The following is a 24,655-nucleotide window of genomic DNA, read 5'->3' on the forward strand; positions in this document are numbered from 1 at the left end:
TTTTCATGTTTATACTAATTCTATTTTAGAATGGTGGTCAAGTAAAAATCATAATTTCACCACTTAAGATTTTTCCTATTATCCTTTGAAGTGCTTTTGAACACATTGGTGTGCTCTAAGATTGCCATAGGTAGGATTTTAGGTAGAAATTTCTGATTTTTAAAAAAATCATATTCACCAACAAAAGTGGATGGAATAGACCTTTGGGAAAACAATACTTACCTGAATCTCTACTAATTTGTCATTGGTTAAATTAGACGCCTCCTTTTACAATCGTCTTTGACACTCTATGAGTTAAAGAGACCCATATTGTAAACTATTTTCTGGGTAGAAAGATACTAGCTGTAATCACACAGGGAAATATACTTTAAAAATAGTGATGATGGTTACTGTTCTTTGAACAATTAAACTATGCCAGGCATATAACACCACTATACTTAACACCTCCTCACGCCAACCTACCCGCATCCTGATCTCTCTCTTTCCCCTTCCCTTACTTCATTTTTCTTCATAGCTCCCATCTGTACCTGATATTTTAAGGTTATTGTCTCTTTTCACTAACAGGATGCTTTTTCTTGCCCACCTTTGCAGCTCTAGCATTCATTACAATGAATGTCACACACTAGGCACTCAGTATTAGTTGAAAGAATAAATAAGTGTCCATCACCTCATTTAATTCTCTTAGCCACACTATAAGATAGATATTGATGTTACCCCCAGTAAACAGAGGAAGAAACTAACACTTTAAAAGGCTAAATAACTTCCCAGAGGTCAAGCAACAAATAAGTACAGAGCCTAAGTTCTCAGCTATTGTGCATATTGCTTCAAGGAAAATGAACTGTTATTGTTATTTACAATTAACACCTGAAATTAAAATAAAACAAAACACACGAACAAAGAAACTCTCCACAGGAGAAGAGGAAGATTCCTGCTGTACCAAATGGAACAGCAGCTCATGGGGAAGCAGAGCCCCACGGAGGGCATAGTGGACCTGAACTCCAGAGAACTGGAAGGTTAGTGAAAATCACTTCTATGGGACTTCAACGACCAAATGACATACCATTCTTCTCTGTTAGGAATTGCTATTTTGGGATCTAATTTATTTTATACTTTTAATAGCTGCTTTTTGAGGGTGAAAATGCCAATTAGTTTGATTTCTCTGAAGTTGCTAATGATTGTCATTACTGTTAAACTAAAACAGTGGAGACACCCTTCCATTATACTTTACCTAGTCTTTCATTTTGCTCTGCATAAAATGCATTCCCAGATTCTTAGAATGAAAAGGAAAACCGTCAATTGACCCTTCCAAAAGAACCCATTGAAAGCTTCAAGTTCAAGATAGAAATAAAACTAAATACCAACAACTCAGTCTTGTAGGCCCTATCTCATTCAATGCAAGTAGGATGTATATAATGGTATTTTTTATTTTTACGGCTGTGATTTGAAAGAGCTATATGATTTATTTTCTAATCACACATCTTTGAAGAGATGAAAGCTTCAATTTATTTCTTAAAATGGTGCTTTATGGTTTTTTTGACAGTTTGTCTCTCTCTAAGCAATGTGTGAGCAGAAAATCAGAAACCCTTGGGCGGGTCTCTCTTTAGGGAATATGTGTATAGCCTCCATTGTAATTAAAGGCAGTTGCAAAGACTTTGCAGGATTGGTGCTCCCCTCCCCTCAAGGCCATTTTCTGTACTGCTTGCAATGTGTCCTCTAAGCTGACTTTCCAGTTCCTGAGCACTCTGCATTTTAATTCTGTGTTCTTTCCATTTATCTATGTGTTGTCTCTGAGGAAATGTCCTTTAATGTCTTCCTCAGGCTTGATACCTAATTTGAGATGGTTCAAACAATTTTTTCCTTTTCCCTTCACTGGAACCTTTGTTACTCATTCTGTTTGCTTTCATACTTTTGAATGCTGTCTTTTTATTTTTGGTGGTATTTTTTTCTCTTTCTCAGGTGTAACATGCCACATAGCTTAGATTTTTTTCGAAGTTCACTTTTCCTTACTGCTTCCTAAATCCTCCCAGGTCACCAATATCCGGTATCTTCGCTTCTCCAGAGTTCTTCCACAGATTCTGTTGCTGACATGACTTGAAGTATCCATTACTCATCTGCTCTCCTGGAGTTGCTGGTGTACATCTGGGCTGCTCTTGCACTGTTCTCTGTAATGAACTCCCACTTCCGGATTTAGATTTTTACTGCTAAAAGCACATTTATACACAGTACTATAACAACTATTCAGACTAATGTATGCTCTAATAAGTAATTGATTAGAATCAATGGTCTAATATAAAGTGCTATCAAAACTATAAATATTAATTACTAATTAAGAGCTCATAACCACCTCAAATTCTTTTTGGGATTAGGTGGGATATAAATCATAAATGAATGCCTAAATAGACTGGTAGAGTAAATCTGTTTTGAATTGTGACTTTGATAAGTTAACAAATTATTCAGAAATGATCCCCAAAATAAAAAAATATATATGTGTATGTTTTACTAAACATGGGTAGAGAAGCCTAAGGTGATCTTTATGTGTACAAATATTTCACAGGTTCTCTGCAAGCTTCTCTGAGTTTCAAATGTCCTTTTATTCAATTGAAGTTTCATTCTTCTCAACCCTCTCCTACTCCATAGCTCTCTGATGGAACCAATCATAGGAAAATATAGTGATCTTATACCTGCGTAATAGTAGAATAGTTATTATTATGTAACGATTACAGATAAATCAGATCAGAGAAATTACATGGTAAAATATTTTAATTATTCATAATATGTACATCTTTTATTTCAAATTCTAACCAGAATTTTTTTCTAAAAAGAACAATCCTTTCTGAAGTGATTCTAGGACTGCCAAATGAATATTCCTATATATAAAATAAATAAGAAAAATGTAACAGTTTTGTGTGATCCAAGTATACTCAGCACGCTGGCAGTTTATTGGAGCATAAGTTTTTTTCACCATTAACATTAACCTTCACGTAGGAACTTACTCATAGTCTAATTCATTTTGCTATCACATCATTATTCCACGGAACAAAACAACTTACAGTAGACAAATGTTAAGTCTGCATATTGTTATTAGATGTCCATAAAATGAGAATACCTACTTATTAATGGTCTCATTTCTAATAGATGTTTTTAAAAGCTCTCAAATTTAAAGCATCATTTCACAGTTTAATACTTTTCCCCCAAAAAAATTCTCTTTCAAGTGTTTCAATATGGTTTTGGATATATTTGGAGTAAATGAATTTATACCAAGTAAGGTCACTATTGTCTTGTGAATCACAGATGTTGGGATGTGTTAACGCAATAGTGGATCAAAATTACATTTATCTAGTTTGATTATTATTAAGGACTCCCTCCTAGTTTTCTAAAAATGAAAACAGCTCCGGAACCTGTCTGTCTCTACTAAGTATTGCTGCCATCCAAAAGGACATTTAGATGTCTTCCTGCAACAATATCTAGTGAGGAATTTTTGTTTGTTTGTTTTTTTGGCTGAGAGAGTAGGTAACTGGAGCTATGGTTAAACATTGCTTTTTCTCTCTAGGGTGATGCTCACTACTGGAGTATAGAAAAGCCAGCTGACCCTCCCTCCCTCCCTCCCTGCTATGCTAAATGGAATTAAACATTTAGAAATACTGCCAATGATTGAGGGTGGTAGGCCTGAGTTTAGGAGGAGTAGGTTGACGTAGAAATGGCACAGAGATTAGAGTAATCCTTGAATCTCATTATTTGGATTATGATTGGTGAACAGCTCTGAACCTTGTTTAAGAGAACCTGGGATTTTTGGTGGTTGACACGATATTGGGTTAGGAATTGAGTAACATAGTTGTGCAGTGCCTCCCTGTAGATCATTATAATACAATGCAGCAGGTTATGTGGGTCTCACCTCTGCTGATGGAAAACGTATACTGTGACCTGGCAACAAAGCAAATGAGCATTTTGACTTGTGTGTTTTTTTATATTTGGGTTTCACTATTGTGTTTTCCCCCCCTGTCTTAGGATTTTTGGGGGACTTATTTTAGATATCAAAAGAAAAGCTCCATACTTCTGGAGTGACTTCAGAGATGCTTTCAGCTTGCAGTGCTTAGCATCTTTTCTGTTTCTCTACTGCGCGTGTATGTCTCCTGTCATCACATTTGGAGGACTGCTGGGAGAAGCAACTGAAGGGCGTATAGTATGTATCATGCTTTTCTCTGAACTTTGAAACATAATCCATTTTTAAGATTCAGTTAGATAAGTAAGCATTTAATTTTGGAGAGATTTGAGATATGGTCTGCTAGATAAACCTTATATGAATTTCCTGGATGGCTAGTGGAACTTGTAATCTGGGGGTGGAATGTCTCAGAATGACTAGTTCTGAGTCTTACAAAAGGTTCTCATCTGATGCCTTGCCCTCAGCCCCCCAATCCTAAGCTAGGTTTAGGCTCAGTTCTTGTCTCACAAGAGGTCCATTTGCTATATATCTGGGCCATGTTTCTGTCCAGATGCTAATCCTGAATACATTTAAACCTTTTGTAAGGCAACAGAGATGTGAGATAAGAAAGTGAAAAGAACACCTCCACCTTTGCTACTATGCATTTTCTTCTTACTGTCAGCCCCTTTAGTCATCATCCTACCCCACATGTTGCCCAAGATTGCTAGGCTTTTCATGGTGAAGGAGAAAGCACATATCCGTGTATTTTAAATGTCTTCTCCTTAGCTACAATGGCTTCCTGTACAGCTTAGGTAATTGAACCATTTATATCTCTACACAGAGTGCAATTGAATCTCTCTTTGGAGCATCCATGACTGGGATAGCCTATTCTCTCTTTGGTGGACAGCCTCTTACCATATTAGGCAGTACAGGACCAGTTTTGGTGTTTGAAAAGATTTTGTTTAAATTTTGCAAGTAAGTGTTATGTACTTTTCAGCCCTTAGCCTCTTCCTTTTCTCTTTACTATATTTATACTTCTCCCAACATCACTTTTGGAGGTCTGTTAATAGAGACAGAATTGCCTGGTTTGATTCAGTTTATCATTTTTGCTTCATCATGGGAACAGAGGAAAAGCAAAAGATTTATGTATATTGTTATGTAATATTTTTAAAAAGTAAGACTCAGTTATAAACACTGAGAAATCCCTTTTAATTTTGTCCCTTTAGATGTTCCCTTTAGACCAGTGGTCCCTAACCATTTTGGTGCCAGGGACTGGTTTCATGGAAGACAATTTTTCCATAAATTGGGTGGGGGAGATGGTTTTGGAATGAAGCTATTCTACCTCAGATCATCAGGCATTAGATTCTCATAAGGAGTACACAACCTAGATCCCTCACATGCACAGTTCACAATAGGGCTTGTGCTCCTATGAGAATCTAATGTCGCCACTGATCTGACAGGAGGCGGAGCTCAGGCTGTAATGCTCACTCGCCTGCCACTCACCTCCTGCTGTGCAACCCCGTTCCTAACAGGCCACAGACAGGGGGTTGAGGACCCCTGCTTTAAACAAGACTTTAGACAAAGTCTTGAATTTAGATACTCATAGGATGTGAAGCTTATTTACTTTCACTTCCTGAATGAGGTTTATTTTCATTTGCTTAAAATGATAGCAAGCTGTTGAATGACCTTCTTTTCACTGTTCTTTCCTTTTCCTCCTCCCAGAGAATATGGGCTGTCATACCTATCTTTAAGAGCTAGCATTGGACTTTGGACAGCAACTCTGTGTATCATACTTGTGGCCACTGATGCTAGTTCCCTTGTCTGCTACATCACTCGGTTTACTGAAGAAGCTTTTGCTTCCCTGATTTGCATCATTTTCATTTATGAGGCCCTGGAGAAGTTGTTTGAACTCAGTGAAGCTTATCCAATCAACATGCATAATGATCTGGAACTGCTGACACAATACTCGTAAGTACCATTTCCCCTGCTGGCTTTGAGGCTTTTCTTTTTACAAATATTGCTATTGTTACAAGAAATATGAGGAAATTACTCAGCAGAGAATGTGCCTTAAGTTGATTCATGACCTAAATCCTGACTCTCAGAGTTGAACAGGATTTTAAAAGTTATTTAATCAGCCACTCATCTGATACTTGTATTATCATTATACCATCTCTGCCAAGAGTATCTTTTTAAAGTTCTATTTGTCTAGTGTTCTCTAAAATAAGTAGATAAGGAACCAAGTCCATTTTAATATACACGAATTTTACTTTAGCAAAATATATGCTATTTGGTGTTATTTCAGAGTCTTTTTAATTTACAATAATTCAAAGAAACATAGTAATGAAAATACAGGGTTTCAAATTTAGAGCAATAAGGTAAAATAAACTTATTGGGTCTAAATCTTACTAGATGTTTGAAAGTGTGGTAAGAACATAAGTCACTGAATGAAAAATTTAATTTTGGTTTTGGCATGTGTGACATTTTTGATGGAAATACTCAGGTATTGCTTGTTGAAAGTGATGTTACAGTCCAGGATTAAAGATGTGATTGGATCTGTTGCTCCTTCTAGTTTTGGTATATCAACAGTCTGGAATGTCTGTCAGGCTTTGTCTGCAGACTATATGTGGCCATTAAATGGCCCCATTATTTAATCGTATAATTTTTTGTTGTGTTTATATACAGTTTTTTATACTGCAAATATCTGAAGCAATATGTTCTTTAGGAGACAGTTATCATCTCTGCATCAACCACCAATGATTTCCGTATAAACTGCATAGATATGGCCTTGAACCCTTTTAATATTTTTTAATCTTTATTTACTATAAGAAGTTTAAATTGTTGAAGTCAGACCAAAATCGTGCAATGTTATAATTTTGATAAGAATGATGTAATGATATAATGTTGAAAATAATGTGAGTTTTAGTACTTTCACTTTTATTTTATATTTAGAGATAACTTTAAACAACTGACCCCCATTTTTGAATAAGAAAAATCAAAGTGGAAATATAAAATAACTTTCCCAATAAAAGCAAATACTGAGAATGTTGTAAACAGGGCTAAGAAGGTACTGAGCATAGTTGTCAAGGAAATGGGAAGGATAGTTTGATCAAAACCAGGGATAACATTGATACATGCCTTTTCATTTATCCTTATCTGAAAGAGAATCTCACTGAATTTGGATATCCTTGCTGAGATATGTAATTATCTCTGGTTGGATTTTCAGATCTACTACATGCCAGGCACTATACTAGGTGCTAGGAAAACCATGGTGATTAATATTCTGTCCTCAGTGAACTTCCAGTTGAGTAGGGAATGTAGACAAATAGACAGCATGAGGAAATGAGTGCCAGATTAAAATGTTGGTACAAAATGCTATAGCACCACATCAGGAGAGCACCTAACCCAGATTTGAGGTTCAGAGAAGCCTTCCTGGAGGAAATAACATAGAATAAAAAATGCAGTAGAAGTTAGGAAGGTGCTAAGGAATAGGGCAAAAAAGTAGTTCAGACAAAGGGCATTCACAGGACTAGATGCAAGAGATGCATTCATGCTTTAAAATATTTGTGTAAAGTTATATAGATAGTGGTAAAACAAGAAATGAAATCCAGGTTTTATTACTGATATAATTTTCAGTACACTGATGAATACAAATAAACTCTCCAAAAGAAACCAAGTAAAACAAATAAAACAGGTAAAATCAGAACTATTCTGTTTCAAGTGGTAGGAAGGCACCCATTGCCTACCCTGTCAGCTGTTCTTTGAACCTTAGTGATAGCTTCTCAGGTACTTCAGACTGAGGAACATACTTTAAAATCCCTTGGTCTAGAAAGGAAAAAGATTGCAAAAGTAAGGTCTGAGCCCTGAACAATTTTCACAGCTTAAAAGTAGAATGAGAAAAATGCAACCAATAGGCAAAAAATAATAAATAAATAAATAAACAAATAAATAAATAAATAAAAATAAGAAAGAAGCATCAGAGGAAACTATGGATAATATCAGGTCACAGAAGGCAAGGAAGAAGAAATGTATCACAAAGTCTTTAGAGAGGACAGCGGGTTGGATATCAAACAGAACAAGGAAAAGCATTTGAAAAGAGATACTTGGTAACTTTAAAAACTGGTATTGGGGTGGGAGAGGAGGCAGAATGGGAGGTCAGTTTGCAAAAACTAACAAGGAAGTGGGTGGTAAGGAAATGGAGAAAGCTGCATAGGCCAGGTGGTGTCAAAGAAAGTGGGAAACAGAATGCCTTTTGAAGAGGGCAATGAAATAATAAGATTGATAATTTGTGACAGAGAAGAACTATGCATGTTTAAAAATGGGAGAATAGAAACTGAGGAAAGGGAGACAGCGAAAATGGAGAAAGAGTAGGTAAACACGGGATTGCAACCTCCCAGGAGTCAAAAATAATGATGAGATCAAGGGGTTAAGTAAGACAAATGCTCAGAGGGTAATTTGAAAGCTAAAATAGCTTTATGTGGCCATGATCCCCGCCTGTCATGGTGATCAAAAGAGAAATGACAGAGGTCCTGACTTTCTCCACATTTCCATCTCTGCTTTTTAAATAGTGATCCTGCATGTTTAGGTTTTACTTCGATCAGTGTGGGCATCTAAAACCTAATTCTTCCAAGGCTGAACATGAATGTGTGCTGATGACTGTGTTCCATTGCCCAAGTGCCCTTCTCAACCCAATTTAGGGAGATAGAAGGGATGGAAAGACTGGTTCATCCTGATGGGCATGAGGTTTTAGTGCCACCTGGCACCTGAAATGGGTGTGTGTGACGGAAACAATGACAGTCTCATGGGAAACGGGATCTGACGAGATATCCTCATTGCACTGGTTCTTCACTCCAGTTGTTAAGCCTTGATTGTCTGGCTTCCAGTACCACTTACACTGTGTACATGAATCTGATCAGGTATTTCCATCACTTGCTCCTTGGAGTAGCAAAATTGATCTTTTTTTGCTATGCATAGAATGCATATATTCATTAGTGTACTTTTAGTTATGTTCATTAAAGAAAATAATACATTATTGTTAATTACTGCTATTTTAATGTATTTTGTAATCTCATACTTTTGCACAAAACATTTACTTTGTCTCATGAAGTCCACATGACACTTTTAGTGGCTTTCTTGTTACTGTGACCTTTTCACATTTAATCAGTGTCATTTATAACAATGTCCACCTAAAGTTTTCTACTTTAGATGTGGCTGGCCTCATATTTGTTATAAGATACTATGCAGGTTCATTAGAAAAATTCCTAGAAAATGTTATAGCTAGAACATAATATATCTGAGATTGCAACCTTTGCAAGCAATATGCCTATAATGTACATATTTGTTTGGGTATAAGATATTTGAAAAAAGTCATCATGTTTAGGATCTGTATTTCAGTTTTTTTTTAATACTTAGCCTCCTACAATCAGATTTTCTTAAATTCATAGTTTATCAACCAAATAACAAGATGTCTTTGACTTTTTGAAGACATATCCTGCTCCTCTGTCATCCTAACCTTATAATATGGTAATATACAGACCCTATATTTGAAAATATAAGCTTTTCTTTCATTGTGCCAAGATCAAGTGTCAAGATCATCTATTTATCTTTGAGAATACATACATTGCACCAGACGATTAAGCTGAATATGCCAAGTTAGCAATAAAAAACAAGTTTATGAGAATAATCTTTCCTTGGTTGCTTTGATTTTAAGAAATGGCAAAAATAGAATGAAGTGTTGTGCTTTCATAAGATGAAGTGTTTCTTTCAGGTTTGGGAATAATAAACTTTTGAAAGACAACTAGCTAAAGAAAAATTGAGAATGTATTTATTAATGTTTTGTAATCAATTGGGTCAAAGCAGTATGTAGGGTCTGATTATCTCTCTCGTTTCTGATATATATGTAGACTAGAGTGAAATAAAATATAATGATTAACAAGCTGTTGAAGGAGTGTTCTCACTAGCAGGTTATGAGAATTTTTTTTTTGTTTTCTTTTCCTCTTTTTTGTTTCTCCAACATCCAGCCCTCTACATAACCCAAGATAGCAACCTGTTTTAAATAAATGTTATTTACTGACTGACATACAGAAGAATATCCTCTTTCTTATCTTCTCAACTAGATTTGAACCTCCTTTAAAGTAGAAAACATGTAACAATGAGAATTTCATTCTCACTGTCCCTAATTTTATCTCCCACAGTCCCAGCATAATATTGTAAATACGGTTAAGTGATACTTAATGTATACTGATTAATGGAACATGTTGCAAAATAATTGACATTGTTTTGCCAATCTTGTTCTCTAAGTAAAGAAAATAGTGCTTGTTTCCATTATCTTCAAAAGCACTCTTAAAGATTTTAGCTAGAAGTTTGGGATAAATTTGACACATTATGAAATTCTTAATATGCAATAAAGGTATATAAATTTGAATTGATAAAACTAATGATGACTGAAAATTTAGACAGGGTGCCAACATTGTGGAGAAATCATCTGAAAAAAAAGGCAAGAGAAACAGGAGTGCAATTTACAGCAGAACTCCCAAGGGTGATAGATGTGGGGAGAAAGAAGATGAAACAGAGTAATCATACTGCATGAACCTTTTTAGTACTCACTAGTCAAAAAATAGAGAATAAAATAGATTTAGAGAAATATCTGTTTCAACCTTTTTAAATTACATTTTTTGCTATATATACACTTGACTGGATTTATCCAGAATTGCTTGCAACATAACATGATAATTATATTTTTAGGTGTTTATTTGTGTACCTCCACTAGATTTATCTTTATAATGATAGATCATGGCTATTAGGCAGATCTATGTACCTACTATATCTAGCAAAGTGCTTGGCACATATTATATGAACATGTTTATTCATATTTTTACATTTCTGAAAATGCTTCTCACAACTGATGGGCACATTTCATATATTGTTTCCCCCAAAAAAGCTAGATTGTTTGACATCTTAGATTCAAATAAGTATAATAGTAGGCACTCAATAAATTATGATTCAATAAACTTTTAGCAACTTCTCACCTCATTCTTGATTCTTGATCCAAACACTTGCTATCCTTGTTTTCTGTTCCTGCTTTTAAAGTAAATTATTTTAATGATAAAGTCTCATTTCTAGTAGCAGTAGTATCCAATATAATAGTTCATTATTTACTTGTTTTATTCTCACTGTCCCTAATGAATTATGAGCCTTTTTGAACAGAATTTGTGTTTCTGTATCTTTCTACCTACAGAAAGCTAAGGGATTGGTAGATAGTAGTAAAGCTTTATTAAGTGTCTTTCAAGTAAGTTACTCTTCGTGTCTACTTTCAGATCTTAAATGGAATTATATTTCACACTTTCTTGTCAAATAGGTATAAAAAGGCAGCTATTTACATGAGAACTCAATATCAGAGGGCGAGTACTAAACAGGTAACAGTGATTTCTTGGTTTCTTTCTTTAAAGAAGTTTAAATAGTTATGTGGCCATGTTTTGGTGAGATGTGATGAGTGTTCTCGAGGAGTTCACAATCTTTGAAGTACTGACCCCATTTCTCTTTGCTTCCTGAATTGATCTAGATTCAAGCATATATTCTGAAATATTTTAAGTGGAATGTAGTAATGTTTTAACTTACATTAAAATACCTCAGCACAGACACTGTGGTAATATATCAGGGGAAACCCATCACTGATATTCAACGTGAGTCCTTTTCTATTTTCCTTAAGTGTTGGCTGGTCTGAGAAATAAAGGGAAAGAGTACAAAAGAGAAATTTTAAAGCTGGGTGTCCAGGGGAGACATCACATGTTGTGGGGTTCTGTGAGGCCCCCTGAGCCATAAAACCAGCAAGTTTTTATTAGCAATTTTCAAAGGGGAGGGAGTGCATGAATAGGGTATGGGTCACAGAGAGCACATGCTTCAAGGGTGACCAAAGATCACAAGGCAGGAGGTCATGGCAAGATCACAAGGTCAGGGCAAAACTAGAATCACGAATGAACTTCCATGTCCAGCTATGCATGCATTGTCATTGATAAACAAGGTTCAAGAGCAGAGAACCGGTCTGACTAGAATTTGCCAGGCTGGAATTTCCTAATCCTAGCAAGCCTGGGGGCGCTGTAGGAGACTAGGGCGTGTTTCATCCTTATCTACATCTGCATAAAGGCAGACACTCCCAGGGCAGCCATTTTATAGACCCCGCCATAGGAATACATTCTTTTCCCAGGGCTGTTAATTATTAATATTCCTTACTGGGGAAAGAATTCAGCGATATTTATCTTACCCATTTTTGGTAATAAGAGAAATATGGCTCTGTCCTGCCCACCCACAAGCAGCCAGATTTTAAGATTATCTCCCTTGTTCCCTGAGAATTGCTGTTATCCTGTTCTTAGGGTGCCAGATTTCATACTGTTCAAATACACATGCTCTACAAGCAATTTGTGCAGTTAACACAATCATCACAGGGTCCTGAGGCGACATTCATCCTCAGTTTATGAAGATGATGGGATTAAGAGATTAAAGTAAAGACAGGCATAGGAAATCACAAGAGTATTGATTGGGGAAGGGATAAATGTCCTTGAAATCTTCACAATTTATGTTCTTCTGCTGTGACTTCAGCTGGTCCCTCCGTTCGGGGTCCCTGACTTCCCGCAACAGTAATATGTGTATGTTAGGTCAAGTTACAACCATGGTCAGCTAGTGTTCTGATCAGGAGTCCAAACTCTAGAAGTGGTCAGCTAGCATTAAAGCAGAGAGACTACACTCCAGAAAAGGCTACTACAAACCCCGAGACTATTTGCCATATCTCAGTCAACACTGATGCTTTGCCAGATGTCAGAAATGGATTTTCATTGGCAATATCACTGACTTGTTAATCAGTATACTGAAATGCGTTGGTAAAAATTAAATGTACTCAGGATATGTGGATTGACTGTGACCTCTCTAGTTTTGCCAGAAGAGGATATGAGAATCCAGCAGGTGAATCACATAGTCTCAACTCCTAGAGATATTCTCAAGGCTTAATTCATAACTGATCCTATGTCCAGCTATTTTTGGTGCCTGATGTCGCTAAAACAATACCAGAATCCTGCTTATGAAATACTGTCACATCATCTTTGAGTAAATCTTTCATGCAAGATGAAGTCAAAGTATCAAAAACAGAAGAGTTGGAACTTCAGTAAAGTAATGAAACAGATTATAGGAAGTGCTTTGCCCATATTTCCCAATAAATGTTTGTTTACTATATATATCTGTCTATGTAACTGAAAAAATAGTATACCTCATCTTTGCCTTTCCAAGACACACTGGAGTATAATTTACCTGTAGTCTGTGACATCATCCAGCTTCTTAATATTTCTTTCAAGTGCTGGAACTTTAAAATGTCTTTTAAGCACTGTTTCTCAACCACTAATACACATACCATCATTGAAAAGCAGAATTTTAAAGAGTTTAAAGGGATGTTTTTCATAGTAAAAAGTTCTTCCAAAAATTTCACTGGCTTTTTATATCCTTAATAACCATTCTAAATGAAAAATGTAATAAATAATAAAGCCACTTGACAGAATATACAGAAATACAATAGCTATGAAAAGTTGTGAACCTTTGCTCTTGTAACTCTGTTGCAATTTCAATTTCTAAAACATCAATTAAAATTAGTTCATACTTCACCAAAGTTTTAACTCCACAGAAAGTAGCACATTTTCTTTTCAAAGTCCCTCTGAATATTCCTCTTTACATTTACTAAAATCTTCTGGGACAGATAAGATCTATTTTATTGAACAAGTTATGACTTATGACCTACCAGTAATCAAATGAATTATAGTGAAGAGTAGAACCCTTTTTTTGTCTTCAATGTAATGCTTTTCTAAGTAGATGGTATGATCTCTTTCTTCCACTCAACTTGTTCTCACCCATTGTTCATATTGTAGCAGGACGAGCAGCATACAACACTCCTCAGACACCGAGTTAAAGAAGGAAGGGGTTTATTCGGCCGGGGGCATCAGCAAGAGTCCTGTCTCAAGAGCCAAGCTCCCCGAGTGAGCAATTCCTGTCCCTTTTAAGGGCCCACAACTCTAAGAGGGTGCATGTGAGGGGGTCATGATTGATTGAGCAAACAGGGGGTACGTGACTGAGGGCTGCATGCACCGGTAATTAGATCGGAACAAAACAAGATAGGGATTTTCACAGTGCATTTCTATACAATGTCTATAATCTATAGATAACAGAACCAATTAGGTCAGGGGTCGATCTTTAACTACCAGGCCCAGGGTGCAGCGCCGGGCTGTCTGCCTGTGGATTTCATTTCTGTCTTTTAGTTTTTACTTCTTCTTTCTTTGGAGGCAGAAATTGGGCATAAGATGATATGAGGGATGGTCTCCTCCCTTATTCCCCCCTTTTGGGACTCTCACTCATTTTATTAGTGGGAGTTCTCACATTTTCACTACCCATATCTTCTCGCAAGACAGATCAATAGTGATTCATGTAGTATAGTTGTGCTGAAGCATTTTGGTGAACTAAGGTAGCGATGAAGTTTTTTATCATTTGAAGAAGTACAGGTATCAAACAAGGGAGCAGTATGCAGGTTCCTATTACTATTATAACTCTTATTATAAGAGTTTTAAATCCTCCTAGCACTGGGAACCATTTTCTAAACATGGCCCTAGGATTAAATCCATGCCACACTTGCATGGGCACATGTGCCAGTTTTGTCATATCTCTAACCATGTCTTCAACTACTTGCCCTTGCTTATCTATGTGTAGACAGCAATTAGTAAGGTTAAATTTCCTACAGGCCTCTCCTTCAGCTGCTAGCAAGTAGTCGAGAGCTAATCTATTTTGATAGATAGCATTTCTCATCTGAGTTTCTTGCTGGGCCAGAATAGTCAAGGCTCTACTGTTTTTATTAATGATTATTTTTAAGACAGCTTGTAACTGTATGATTCAGTTGATCATGTAAATGGGGGCCCAGTATCCCCATGAGCCATCTTGTGCCTAAGTAGCAGGCCTGTAATATTGTATGATTCTCTCAGGGAGCCATTTATCATTTTTTCAATTTCTTATAGCTATGCTTCTCTTTTCACAGGAAGCATAGACAAGGAAGCCCAGGAGTTCGCCTGTTTTTATGGGCAGTAGGAAGAAAGATGGTTTAATAGTGCCAATAACACAACTGACCTGCCCACTGGTCTGGTAATTTGGCATGAGCTCTATGCCCACATACCCAGTATAATCCAGTGGGGACTGTCCTGTCCTGGTGGGACTCCAGGTGGGTCCACATGGTTTGCAACTTTGGAAATTTACCAAATGGATTTCTCTCTGTGTGATTTGAACTCCACCAAGTGACTGTTTTTGTCATACCATTATACAGTTTCTGTCTCAGACAACTAAGTCACCTATGGGGTGAGCAAATTCTTTTCCTTCTCTAGCTATGCAATATTGTCCAATAATTGAGGCTTTTAGGACCCAGAAATTATCAGGGTGATTCTTTTGAGCCGGGAATTCATCAGGAACTGCGTCTGTAGGTACTAATTCTCAGGCTTCTCATGGCCATTGATCTCCTATTACAGTTCCTCCACATGCATAACATGAAGTGACATTGAGAGACTGGGCTACATGCTCGGCTAATTGCAAAAACAAATTTTTTTGTTTTTCCTGGAATTTTTGGTACTAGCACTTTTAGTTTATCATAGAAGGTTTGAAATACTGGCTCAGGAGAGCATTTATAAACTTTTTCTCAAACCATGATATTTACTTAAAGATCCAGTCTAACTCCATCAATTTTTAGGGTTACACATTCCCCCTTTTTTTCCAGTGAGGATCAAGGGGATTGGTTATTACTAGCTCTAAGGGGTTACATTGTCCCTTAGTACAAGAAGGGCCATTTTTTCCTTTCTGAAGGTGGACTGGATCCTTTTCTTTTTTTTTATACAAGTGGCCTAAATGACACAAGGCCAGTATTTACATTTATTTCCACATAGTCCTAATTTGTGACAGATGTAGTTATTTTCTGCCATATAGCCTCTTTTCTAATTAAGAGAACTACACTTTATTCCTAACTTATTACTATTAATGACAGCACAGGCATCAAATTTTAAGGTGACTTATTTGGGCACCCTTTTTTTTTCTGTTTTGGCTAACACTTTACTCGTATTGTTTATGACTCCCTACCAGTCTTCAGTTCTTAATCTTATTTTAAAAACTGTGGTCATGGGAGGCTCAGATGGCTCATAACACACATCAGGTTGGTCATTTGCTGGGCTACATACCTTGCATAGAATAACATTATACAAACAAGTTCATTCTAGAGTTCCAGTACACTTATAATAACCATAAAATAATAGGACCATAGCAACCTTTTGTTCTACCTCAGTGACTTGATGTATACATTGGGAACAGCCCTCAGTCTGAGGAAGGTCAGTTGAAGTCCTTACTGTGCAAGTCCAGATTTTAAGGAAAATGAGTTCTGCGATGAGTTTCCTCATGCTTCGGCTCCGAGACTATCCTTAAACATCAGTAGACTATAAGCAGTGCGTGGACCAGTTAGCTTCTGGGTGTGACTGGAGCAGGGCTTGTCATCTTCTTCAGAGTCACTTTGCAGGGGTTGGCGAAGTTGCTCCTGTCCACATACTGCTTATAGTCTACTGATGTTTAAGGATGGTCTCGGAGGTTGGGCCTGCTAGAATAAACTAAGTCCAACACCTCTACACAGTTAGGTTCAACTGGGCACTCTGATACTGGGAGCAAGGTGGTGGGGTTTAGGATGTTGCAAATTTCAGTGGTTATGTGGGAATTTTCACATAGCAAGCTTTGGTACTTGGTTAATCTAGCATTTGCTAACCAATGATGTCCTTTGATATTTATTAAAGTTACCACAGCATAGGGGGCCTTTATATTCAGGTTTTGCCTAAGGGTTAGTTTATCTGCTTCTTGTGCTAACAGGGCCTTTGCTGCTAGGGCCCTTAGACCTGGGGGCCAGCCTTTGGAAACCTTGTCTAGTTGTTTTGAGAGACAGGCCACTGGCCTTGGCCAGGGTGCCACAATCTGAGTTAAAACTCCAACATACATTTTTTCTCTTTCTGACACACAGAACGTAAAGAATTTTGTCAGGTCAGGTAGCCTCAGGGCTCAGGCCGACAGGAGTTTTGCTTTTAACTCATGAAAACCTCGTTGCTGTTGGTTGTAATAGATGTAGTTTATCTAATCTACATTTTTATTAACTATCACCTACTAAAATGTTGACTCAAATCCTGCAGCTATTTGATTTCAAACTTTAAATTGATCTGGTATTCCTCGTGGCTCCAATTGCGTCTAAATAGACATGAGAGTCGAAAGACCCATAAGAGGCTTCTCTTGCTTTATGATGTCTTATTATTTTTTTCCTTCTGGTTGATGAAATGCCAGGGTGAAAGGGATAGCCAATTGAACTAAAGTACAAGTACCCCTCCAGTTATTCAGCAGAGTGTCCAGTAAAGGTCCACCACAATACCACCACATATCCGCTCAGGGATGAACAAGGGCTGACTGATTGATAAGCTCTTGAAAATTCTTAAGCTCACTGCATCCTTTCAGGTCTCCAAGAAATTCTAAGTTTCCCCCCTGTCGTGAGAGACATGAAGCGAACTTAGTGTTGGGAGACGGAAGCTGTATGGCCCTTGAGGGCTGAACCGCAGGGTGCCGGACTTTGGGATATAGCAGAGAGAGAGCTTGGCACAACATATTACTCCAGGCTGTAGAATCCTGGAAAAAAGCTACCATGCAGCCTACGCCTTGTCGACAATCTGGGCCTCTGGCCTGCCACGTGCACAAGCATAACAATTGCTTTTGTTTAACGGGCAGATGGAATATTTGATCCATTTTAACCAGGCATTTGCATCTTGGTATCCTGTCTTAATTGCTAAAGTTTGTTTTAAGTCTTTAACTTCTATGATCCTCTAGTAAAATGAATGTATGGTTTTAGGGAAATTACAAAAACTGGACCGGTTGGGGCAATCCATCCTTACTCTTTAGTGGTCCACAGAATGTTGGACCCACTATGGCATGAAAGCCCTACATCGGGGGGCAACACTCCTGGTTGGCACTGGGATCTTTATCAAAATCTCCCTGGATTAAATGGTCCTAGTTTACTAATGCCTAGTCTGAGGAGAGTCAGGAGGCACAGAAGTACTTTTCTGAAGTAGAAAGCTGTCTTTGACTTGGCAAGTCCTCACGGAGTATAACAAGGCAAGCATTAAATGCAATAGTTTGAGGTGAAATTGACTTGGTTATATTAATAACTAGATGGTCAGTAATAGAACAAGGAAAGAAGAAAGAGTAATAGAATAGATTAAAAGAGTTAAATTTTTCTTAGCTTTAGTTTGGTAGGGTTTTCCCCTGGGACTATGGCCCACAACTCTGGAGGGGGTGGCGCTTTCTTGTCTCAGGTGTGACGAGTCCATCCTTTTTTTTTGCTCTATGAACAGCAGTCTTGGTGGTTAGCAGCACAAGGTAGGGTCCTTCCCAGGCTGGCTCGCGTGTTTCTTCTTTCCACTTTTCGACGAGAACGTGATCTTCAGGCTGGTGCTGGTTTACCAGAAATTCTAGGGGTGGTACATGTGCTGAAAAGACTCCTAGTTTTTTGTTTGTTTGTTTTTTGTTTTGTTTTGTTTTGTTTTTGGGAGAAAGGAAAGTGGAAGATAAACCAAGTATACGATTTTTAAGAAATTGACCTTTTGTTTTAAATGTGGGGACCTTGGCAATGGACTTTATAGTCCTTAGTTCCTTTAGCACCTATTTTTATTAGTTTTTAAAACAAAGAAAGCCAAATACCATTTTACATTTAACCATGCTTCTCTTATGATTTTTACACCAGATAAGTTAAATTTTATCTTTATATTAGTGTGTTATTAATGTTAAACTTAATTTTAATAAAACCTTGTAGACATATTTATCTAATTTTTAATGTTTGACCATAAGGTAAAATTTTATAGACTCTTTTTAACCTTTTATAATTTTGCTGAAGAGCAGGTTGGTGCTTTAAGAAAAACCTGTTATGCTTTTACTTTAATGTCTAGTTCACAGAGAAACTGGATGATACTTCTTTAACTTTAGCTAATATGTTTACACACAGAATTTGCTTTAAAATTAACATTTTAAAACTTGCTTAAACCCGCAAAACAATAATTTTTTTTTAACTTTTTAATGTAGGTAAAAATGTACATTCTTGTGCCTCCTTATAATCCTTTTACCAAAGGTATATTTTACTTTTCTTATACATCTTGCACATAAACTGTTTTTTTTTTTTTCAATAGTTTTACATTCAGGAGGCCTAGTTGCTTTTAAATTATACAACTTTTTTTTGCACAAAATCTTTTTTTAACACTTTTTTTAATAACCTTTTTTTTTCTTTCATGACTTTTACAGGCAATTTTTCGACATGCCTTAACTTTCTGACTTATTACAAACATTTCTTTAAACAACCAATTAATTTATTTCAGGACAAGAATTTACCATATAACACTCTTTTTATATAAATTCCGTCCCCCCTTTTTTCTTTTCTTTTTTTTTTTTTTTGAAGATGATAACCATTATTTTCCAAAGCGAACCTTTTTTTTATGTCTGTGGACTAAACTGTCTAAGGCCACAAGATTAGAAGTTACTATTATACATATTACACTGTTAACTTTTAGCAAACTTTACTTTTGTTGAAAACCTTGTAAGTTTGGGATTTTAATTATCTTTTGCTATTAATAAGACCTTGTTTTGTCCAAATTAGAATGGGTATGATGGCTTTTAAAGGAATAGGGTACACTTTTTTTTTTCTTAACTACTTGTACTCTCTTTCTTTCTCTCTTTGACTTTGTCTCTCTCTCTTTGACTTTCCTTTTGCCTCTGTCTCTTCCTCTCTCTCTCTCTGCCTCTGTCTTTCTCTCTCTCCTTGATTCCCTCTTTGTCTATCTCTTCCTCTCTCTCTTTGCCTCTTTTCCTGTCTCTTTCCCTTCTCTTGCTCTGCTGGTCTTTCCTTGCCTCTGCCAGCTGCTTATGCTGTTGTTCTCTCGACCACTGTGTGTTGGGGGCGGGGGCTCTAAAACCAGCTGTAAGAAGGTGTCTATGTACAGGAACTGGTCTGGGTTCCCTGGCTTACATGTTACCTTGTGCCATACCTTTGAAACAAGAGAACTGCCAGGCTTCCTTCTAATGGCCAACCTATCTCTAATGCTGGCCAGTCTATCTTACACAAAGTTTTAAGTTTTCCTGGTGTCATAGTACTCCATAGTCTCCCTTAAATCCTTTTTTTGAAATTTTTCAACATAGTTCCTAGTGGCATGGGCTTACTTTGTGCCTCACCAATGTTTCCTCTAGACAAAACACTATGCTCACACCACACGCATACCACAAAACAAAGAACGGGTAAAAAGGGCACACACACACTTTTGTAGTTTACACCAAACCAAAATCAAAACCAAAATCAGAGTATCCAGAAATCCAAGCCAGGTCAAAACCAAAACCAAAGTATCAAGCAATCCAAGTCAAGTCAAAAACAAAAACCAAAGTGCCAGTACAGGCACACCGTGGGTGATCAGGCCATGCTTCCACTCAAATGGAGCAGGCAAGTTCTCAAGACCAATCCTGTCAAGCAATTCAAACCAAATCAAAACCAAAACCAAAGTGCCGATAAAGGCACGCCGTGGGTGATCAGGCCACGCTTCCATTCAAACAGAGTGGGCAAGTTTCAAAGACTAGTCTTACCAAGTTTTAGATGTCCAGACTCCAAGTGCCCGTTCCTTCCCAGTATTCAGCCACTGTGTTGATCCTCCAGGGGGGCCCGCCACACACTGCTCTGGCGAGGTGTCCCACCAGGGCAAATGCCTACCCGGGAGCGCTGTCAGGATCCACGTTGCTCGGGCTGGTTGGAGTCCCCCGGGATGTTCCACAGGACAGGCTTAAGCCGCCTAAGGAACTGCCTCAACGATCCACCATTCACCTCGCTTCCCAGTTAGGGAACCAAGAAATGTAGCAGGACGAGCGGCAGACAAAACTCCTCAGACACTGAGTTTAAGAAAGAAGGGGCTTTTTTCTGCCGGGGGCATCAGCAAGAGTCCTGTCTCAAGAGCCAAGCTCCCCAAGTGAGCAATTCCTGTCCCTTTTAAGGGCCCACAACTCTAAGGGGTGCGTGTGAGGGGGTTGTGATTGACTGAGCAAGCAGCGGGTATGTGACTGAGGGCTGCGTGCACCGGTAATTAGATCGGAACAAAACAAGATAGGGATTTTCACAGTGCATTTCTATACAATGTCTATAATCTATAGATAACAGAACCAATTAGGTCAGGGGTCGATCTTTAACTACCAGGCCCAGGGTGCAGCGCCAGGCTGTCTGCCTGTGGATTTCATTTCTGCCTTTTAGTTTTTACTTCTTCTTTCTCTGGAGGCAGAAATTGGGCATAAGATGATATGAGGGGTGGTCTCCTCCCTTAATATTATTGTGGGTTCTTTATGAGATTAATGTAATGCTGGTCTTGACACTTTGTATATGATTTGATAATTTTACACAGGATATCTGCCACTTCTATTGGATAATTTTGAGTAAATTATTCTTGTTCACGTAAAATGTTGATACACTAGTCATCATTCATCTCTGCTGGATGATATAAGTGTCATTGCTACATACTTTATCACATTAGTCATGCTAAATGAATGCTTAGAGACATTGCTAATGGAAGTGGAAGAAACATTTCCCTTTAACTATATAAATTAATATGTTAATTGCTCTGAACACTGTTCTTACTAGGTTTGTATAGACCTAGCCAAATTCGGTCAGCTCAGCACATTTTTCTACTTATATATGCAGTAACATATATGCAAATATGTTATAGGTTGAATTGTGCCCCTCCCAAATTTCTGTGTTGAGGCTCTAACCCTCAGTACTTCAGAATGTGGCTCTTGAGACAGGAGTCTTGCCGATGCCCCCGGCCGAATACACCCTTTCGTTCTTTAACTCGGTGTCTGAGGAGTTTTCTCTGCCACTCCTCCTGCTACATTTCTTGGTTCCCTGATCGAGAAGCAAGGTGAATGGCGGATGGTTGAGGCAGCTCCTTAGGTGGCTGAAGCCTGCCCTGTGGAACATCCCTGCGGGGGACTCCGACCAGCCCGAGCAACACAGATCCTGAGAGCGTTCAGCTTATGCATTTTACATTTATTATTTAATATGTGGGAAAATATCAAGTGAAGAAGTGTAAATACAACTCTGAAAAAGAAAAGTTTAATTTATGAAAACATTCTGTGGTCATAGCTCTCAGTTTTACGCAAGGCAGTTTTTATATAACACCCCCCGAAAGAAAAACTATCATTATTAATTCTCTGTCTACAAGACTGTTTAAATATTATGAGAAGGGTCACGAAATATGTTCTGTAAAGCAATACTCATGGCCGTGCTCAAAGAGGTTTGCGTCCAGGCCAGTCCTTCTGCTTCAACTCCCCCTACTACAATATATCACTTCTCTCTTCATTACAAATGTGGCTGGTATCTTCACCATCTATAAAACTTGTTCTAAAGATGATCAGTAGGAGGCTAATTTTATCTCCTCCCCAAATTTTGCATTTTAATATCTAAATGAATGAAGTACTCATGGTAGTTTTTTGTTTTTTATTTTTTTTCAATTATAAAAGCAGGTTTTGGGGAGCTAGCAGGAATATTTCTCCTCATTCTGAAATGATATTACTCAATGTTATAGGCTGAATTGTGCCCCTCCCAAATTTCTGTGTTGAGGCTCTAACCCTCAGTACCTCAGAATGTGACTGTATTTGGAGACAGGACTTTTAATAAGATGATTAAGATTAAATGAAGTCATATTGATAGTAACAGGAAGCAGAGAAATTCTAGGCAGACAGGAGTGAGTCCCTGGCAAACTCCACCTTCGAGCCAAAAAGCCTGAAACCCACAGCCCAAAGTGGGAACTTCCATCCATGTGTGCCTCTCTCTCCTGATTGGTTCATTCTGAATAATATCTTTTTTACCAAATGTTGCCTTTTCCAAAACTACCTATGACGCACCCCACACCTTATCCTGTGCCTATAAACACCCCAGACTCAGCCAGTAGAGAGGATAAGTGGCTAGACATCAGGGAGAGGCAACTTGACTTCAGAGACAGTGGCTGGATGTTGGAAAGAGGCAACTTGACTTCAGAGGAGAGAGGCAGAGAGGCACCTTGACTTCAAGGGAGAGCAACCTACCTTTCCTGTTCCCTTTCCATCTCCCTGTCTGCTAAAAGCCTCTTTCAGTGTTCAATAAAATTATTTGCATTCGCTATCCTTCCATTTGTCCATGTTACCTCATTCCTCTTGGGCACCAGACAAGAATTCATGACATGCCAAGTGAATTACAAGACTTGACCTGAGTTTTGAATGAAACTTTTCAAAACTTTTGTACCTGATCATTCAAAATGTTGGTACTCAAAGAGGCCATCACACTAGCCCACTGCTCTCACTGATAGAGAGCAGCCTCCCCATACAAAGAGGCAAAGGACACACTAGCTGATAACACACTGCTGCCTGTGAATGGTGGAGATAAGAGACCATTGTAACATGCCCTCTGGGGCCTTGGGGTCACAGGCATCCCCACCTGGACGCTGCCACAGAGCATACACAGAGTTTCTTCTTGCAGGCACTAAAGCAACCAGCCGGTTCCTGCACTTGCTTGCTCTGGTTCCCACACTCATTCACTCATGCAAGGGTTGAGCTGGGTGGGCTGAGCAAATGAGGCACCTGTGTCACAAGTCCTGTGAAGGGGTCAAGAAAATATCCTGCTTCAATTGGAGAGACGGGTCCTAATCTAATCTTTTTGGTGTCATTATAAGAAGAGAAAATTTGGACACACAAAGAGACACTAGGAATGTACATTTAATTATAGTTGACCTAAGTGCTATTGTATAAAGGAATAGGATGCCAAGAGAGAGAAATATTTCCAAACTTATAGAAGAGACCATGGGAGGACACAGCAAGGGGGTGGCCATCTGTAAGCTAAGTAGAGAGGCCTCAGAGGAAACCAACCCTGTTGGCACCTTGATCTTGGACTTCCAATTTCCAGAACTGTGAGAAAATAAATTTTGGTTTTTAGGCCAGCCAGTCTGTGGTATTTTGTTGTGGCAGGCATAGCAAACTAATACATTGAATAAATGCTTATATTTTAGTCCTGTTTATGTTTAAAGTTATGGGCAAACTCGTGCAACTGTTTCCCCCTCAGTAAATGACAATCACATCCTTTCAGCTGCTCAGACTAAAACATCATGGATTTATTCTTGTCTATTCCCTTTCTCACACATCCAGATTTTCTAGCAAATTCTCTATATAGAATACAAACACTTTTCTTTACCCTCTCTACTTCTATAATCTCCTGTCTAGATTATTGCAATTGTCTTCTAACTGGTGTCTTTAATTTTATGCATACTCTTCCACAGACTGTTCTCTATGATGCAGCAAGAATTATTCCTTCAAAACTCAAGTCAGGTCATGTCACTCTGCTTCTCAAAGCCCACTGATGGCTTCTTGTGACCTTTAAGGTGTTGCTTCATCTGTTCCCCAGTGCCTCTCTGCTCTCTCCTCCTGCTGCTTTGCCCTTCTGCTCCAGCCACACCAATATGATCTCCTGGCCCTTCTGTAAACACATTTGGCATGTTTCTGCCTCTAGCCCTTCACACTGTCTTTTTAAAAATGTTTTTTGGCCTAGAATTCCTCTCCCAGATATTTATGTGGCTTCTTTTACTTCCTTCAAAATCACCTACTTGAGAACTTTCT

General features: G+C 38.0%; 1 protein-coding gene across 11 annotated transcripts in view; it reads left to right on the forward strand.

Annotated features, from left to right (window-relative positions):
* Window positions 1-24,655, forward strand: part of SLC4A10 (solute carrier family 4 member 10) — a 378,984-nt gene that overhangs the window by 291,424 nt on the left and 62,905 nt on the right. For all 11 annotated transcript variants that reach the window (XM_017946583.2, XM_031651310.1, XM_031651311.1 and 8 more), the window contains 4 exons: window positions 913-1,013; window positions 4,006-4,180; window positions 4,761-4,894; window positions 5,642-5,887. In XM_017946583.2, coding sequence (XP_017802072.1) covers window positions 913-1,013; window positions 4,006-4,180; window positions 4,761-4,894; window positions 5,642-5,887 — 656 coding nt within the window. The remainder of the gene's footprint in view (window positions 1-912; window positions 1,014-4,005; window positions 4,181-4,760; window positions 4,895-5,641; window positions 5,888-24,655) is intronic.

This window comes from Papio anubis, chromosome 10 (assembly GCF_008728515.1).
Source record: "Papio anubis isolate 15944 chromosome 10, Panubis1.0, whole genome shotgun sequence".
In the NCBI taxonomy this organism is placed as follows: domain Eukaryota; kingdom Metazoa; phylum Chordata; class Mammalia; order Primates; family Cercopithecidae; genus Papio; species Papio anubis.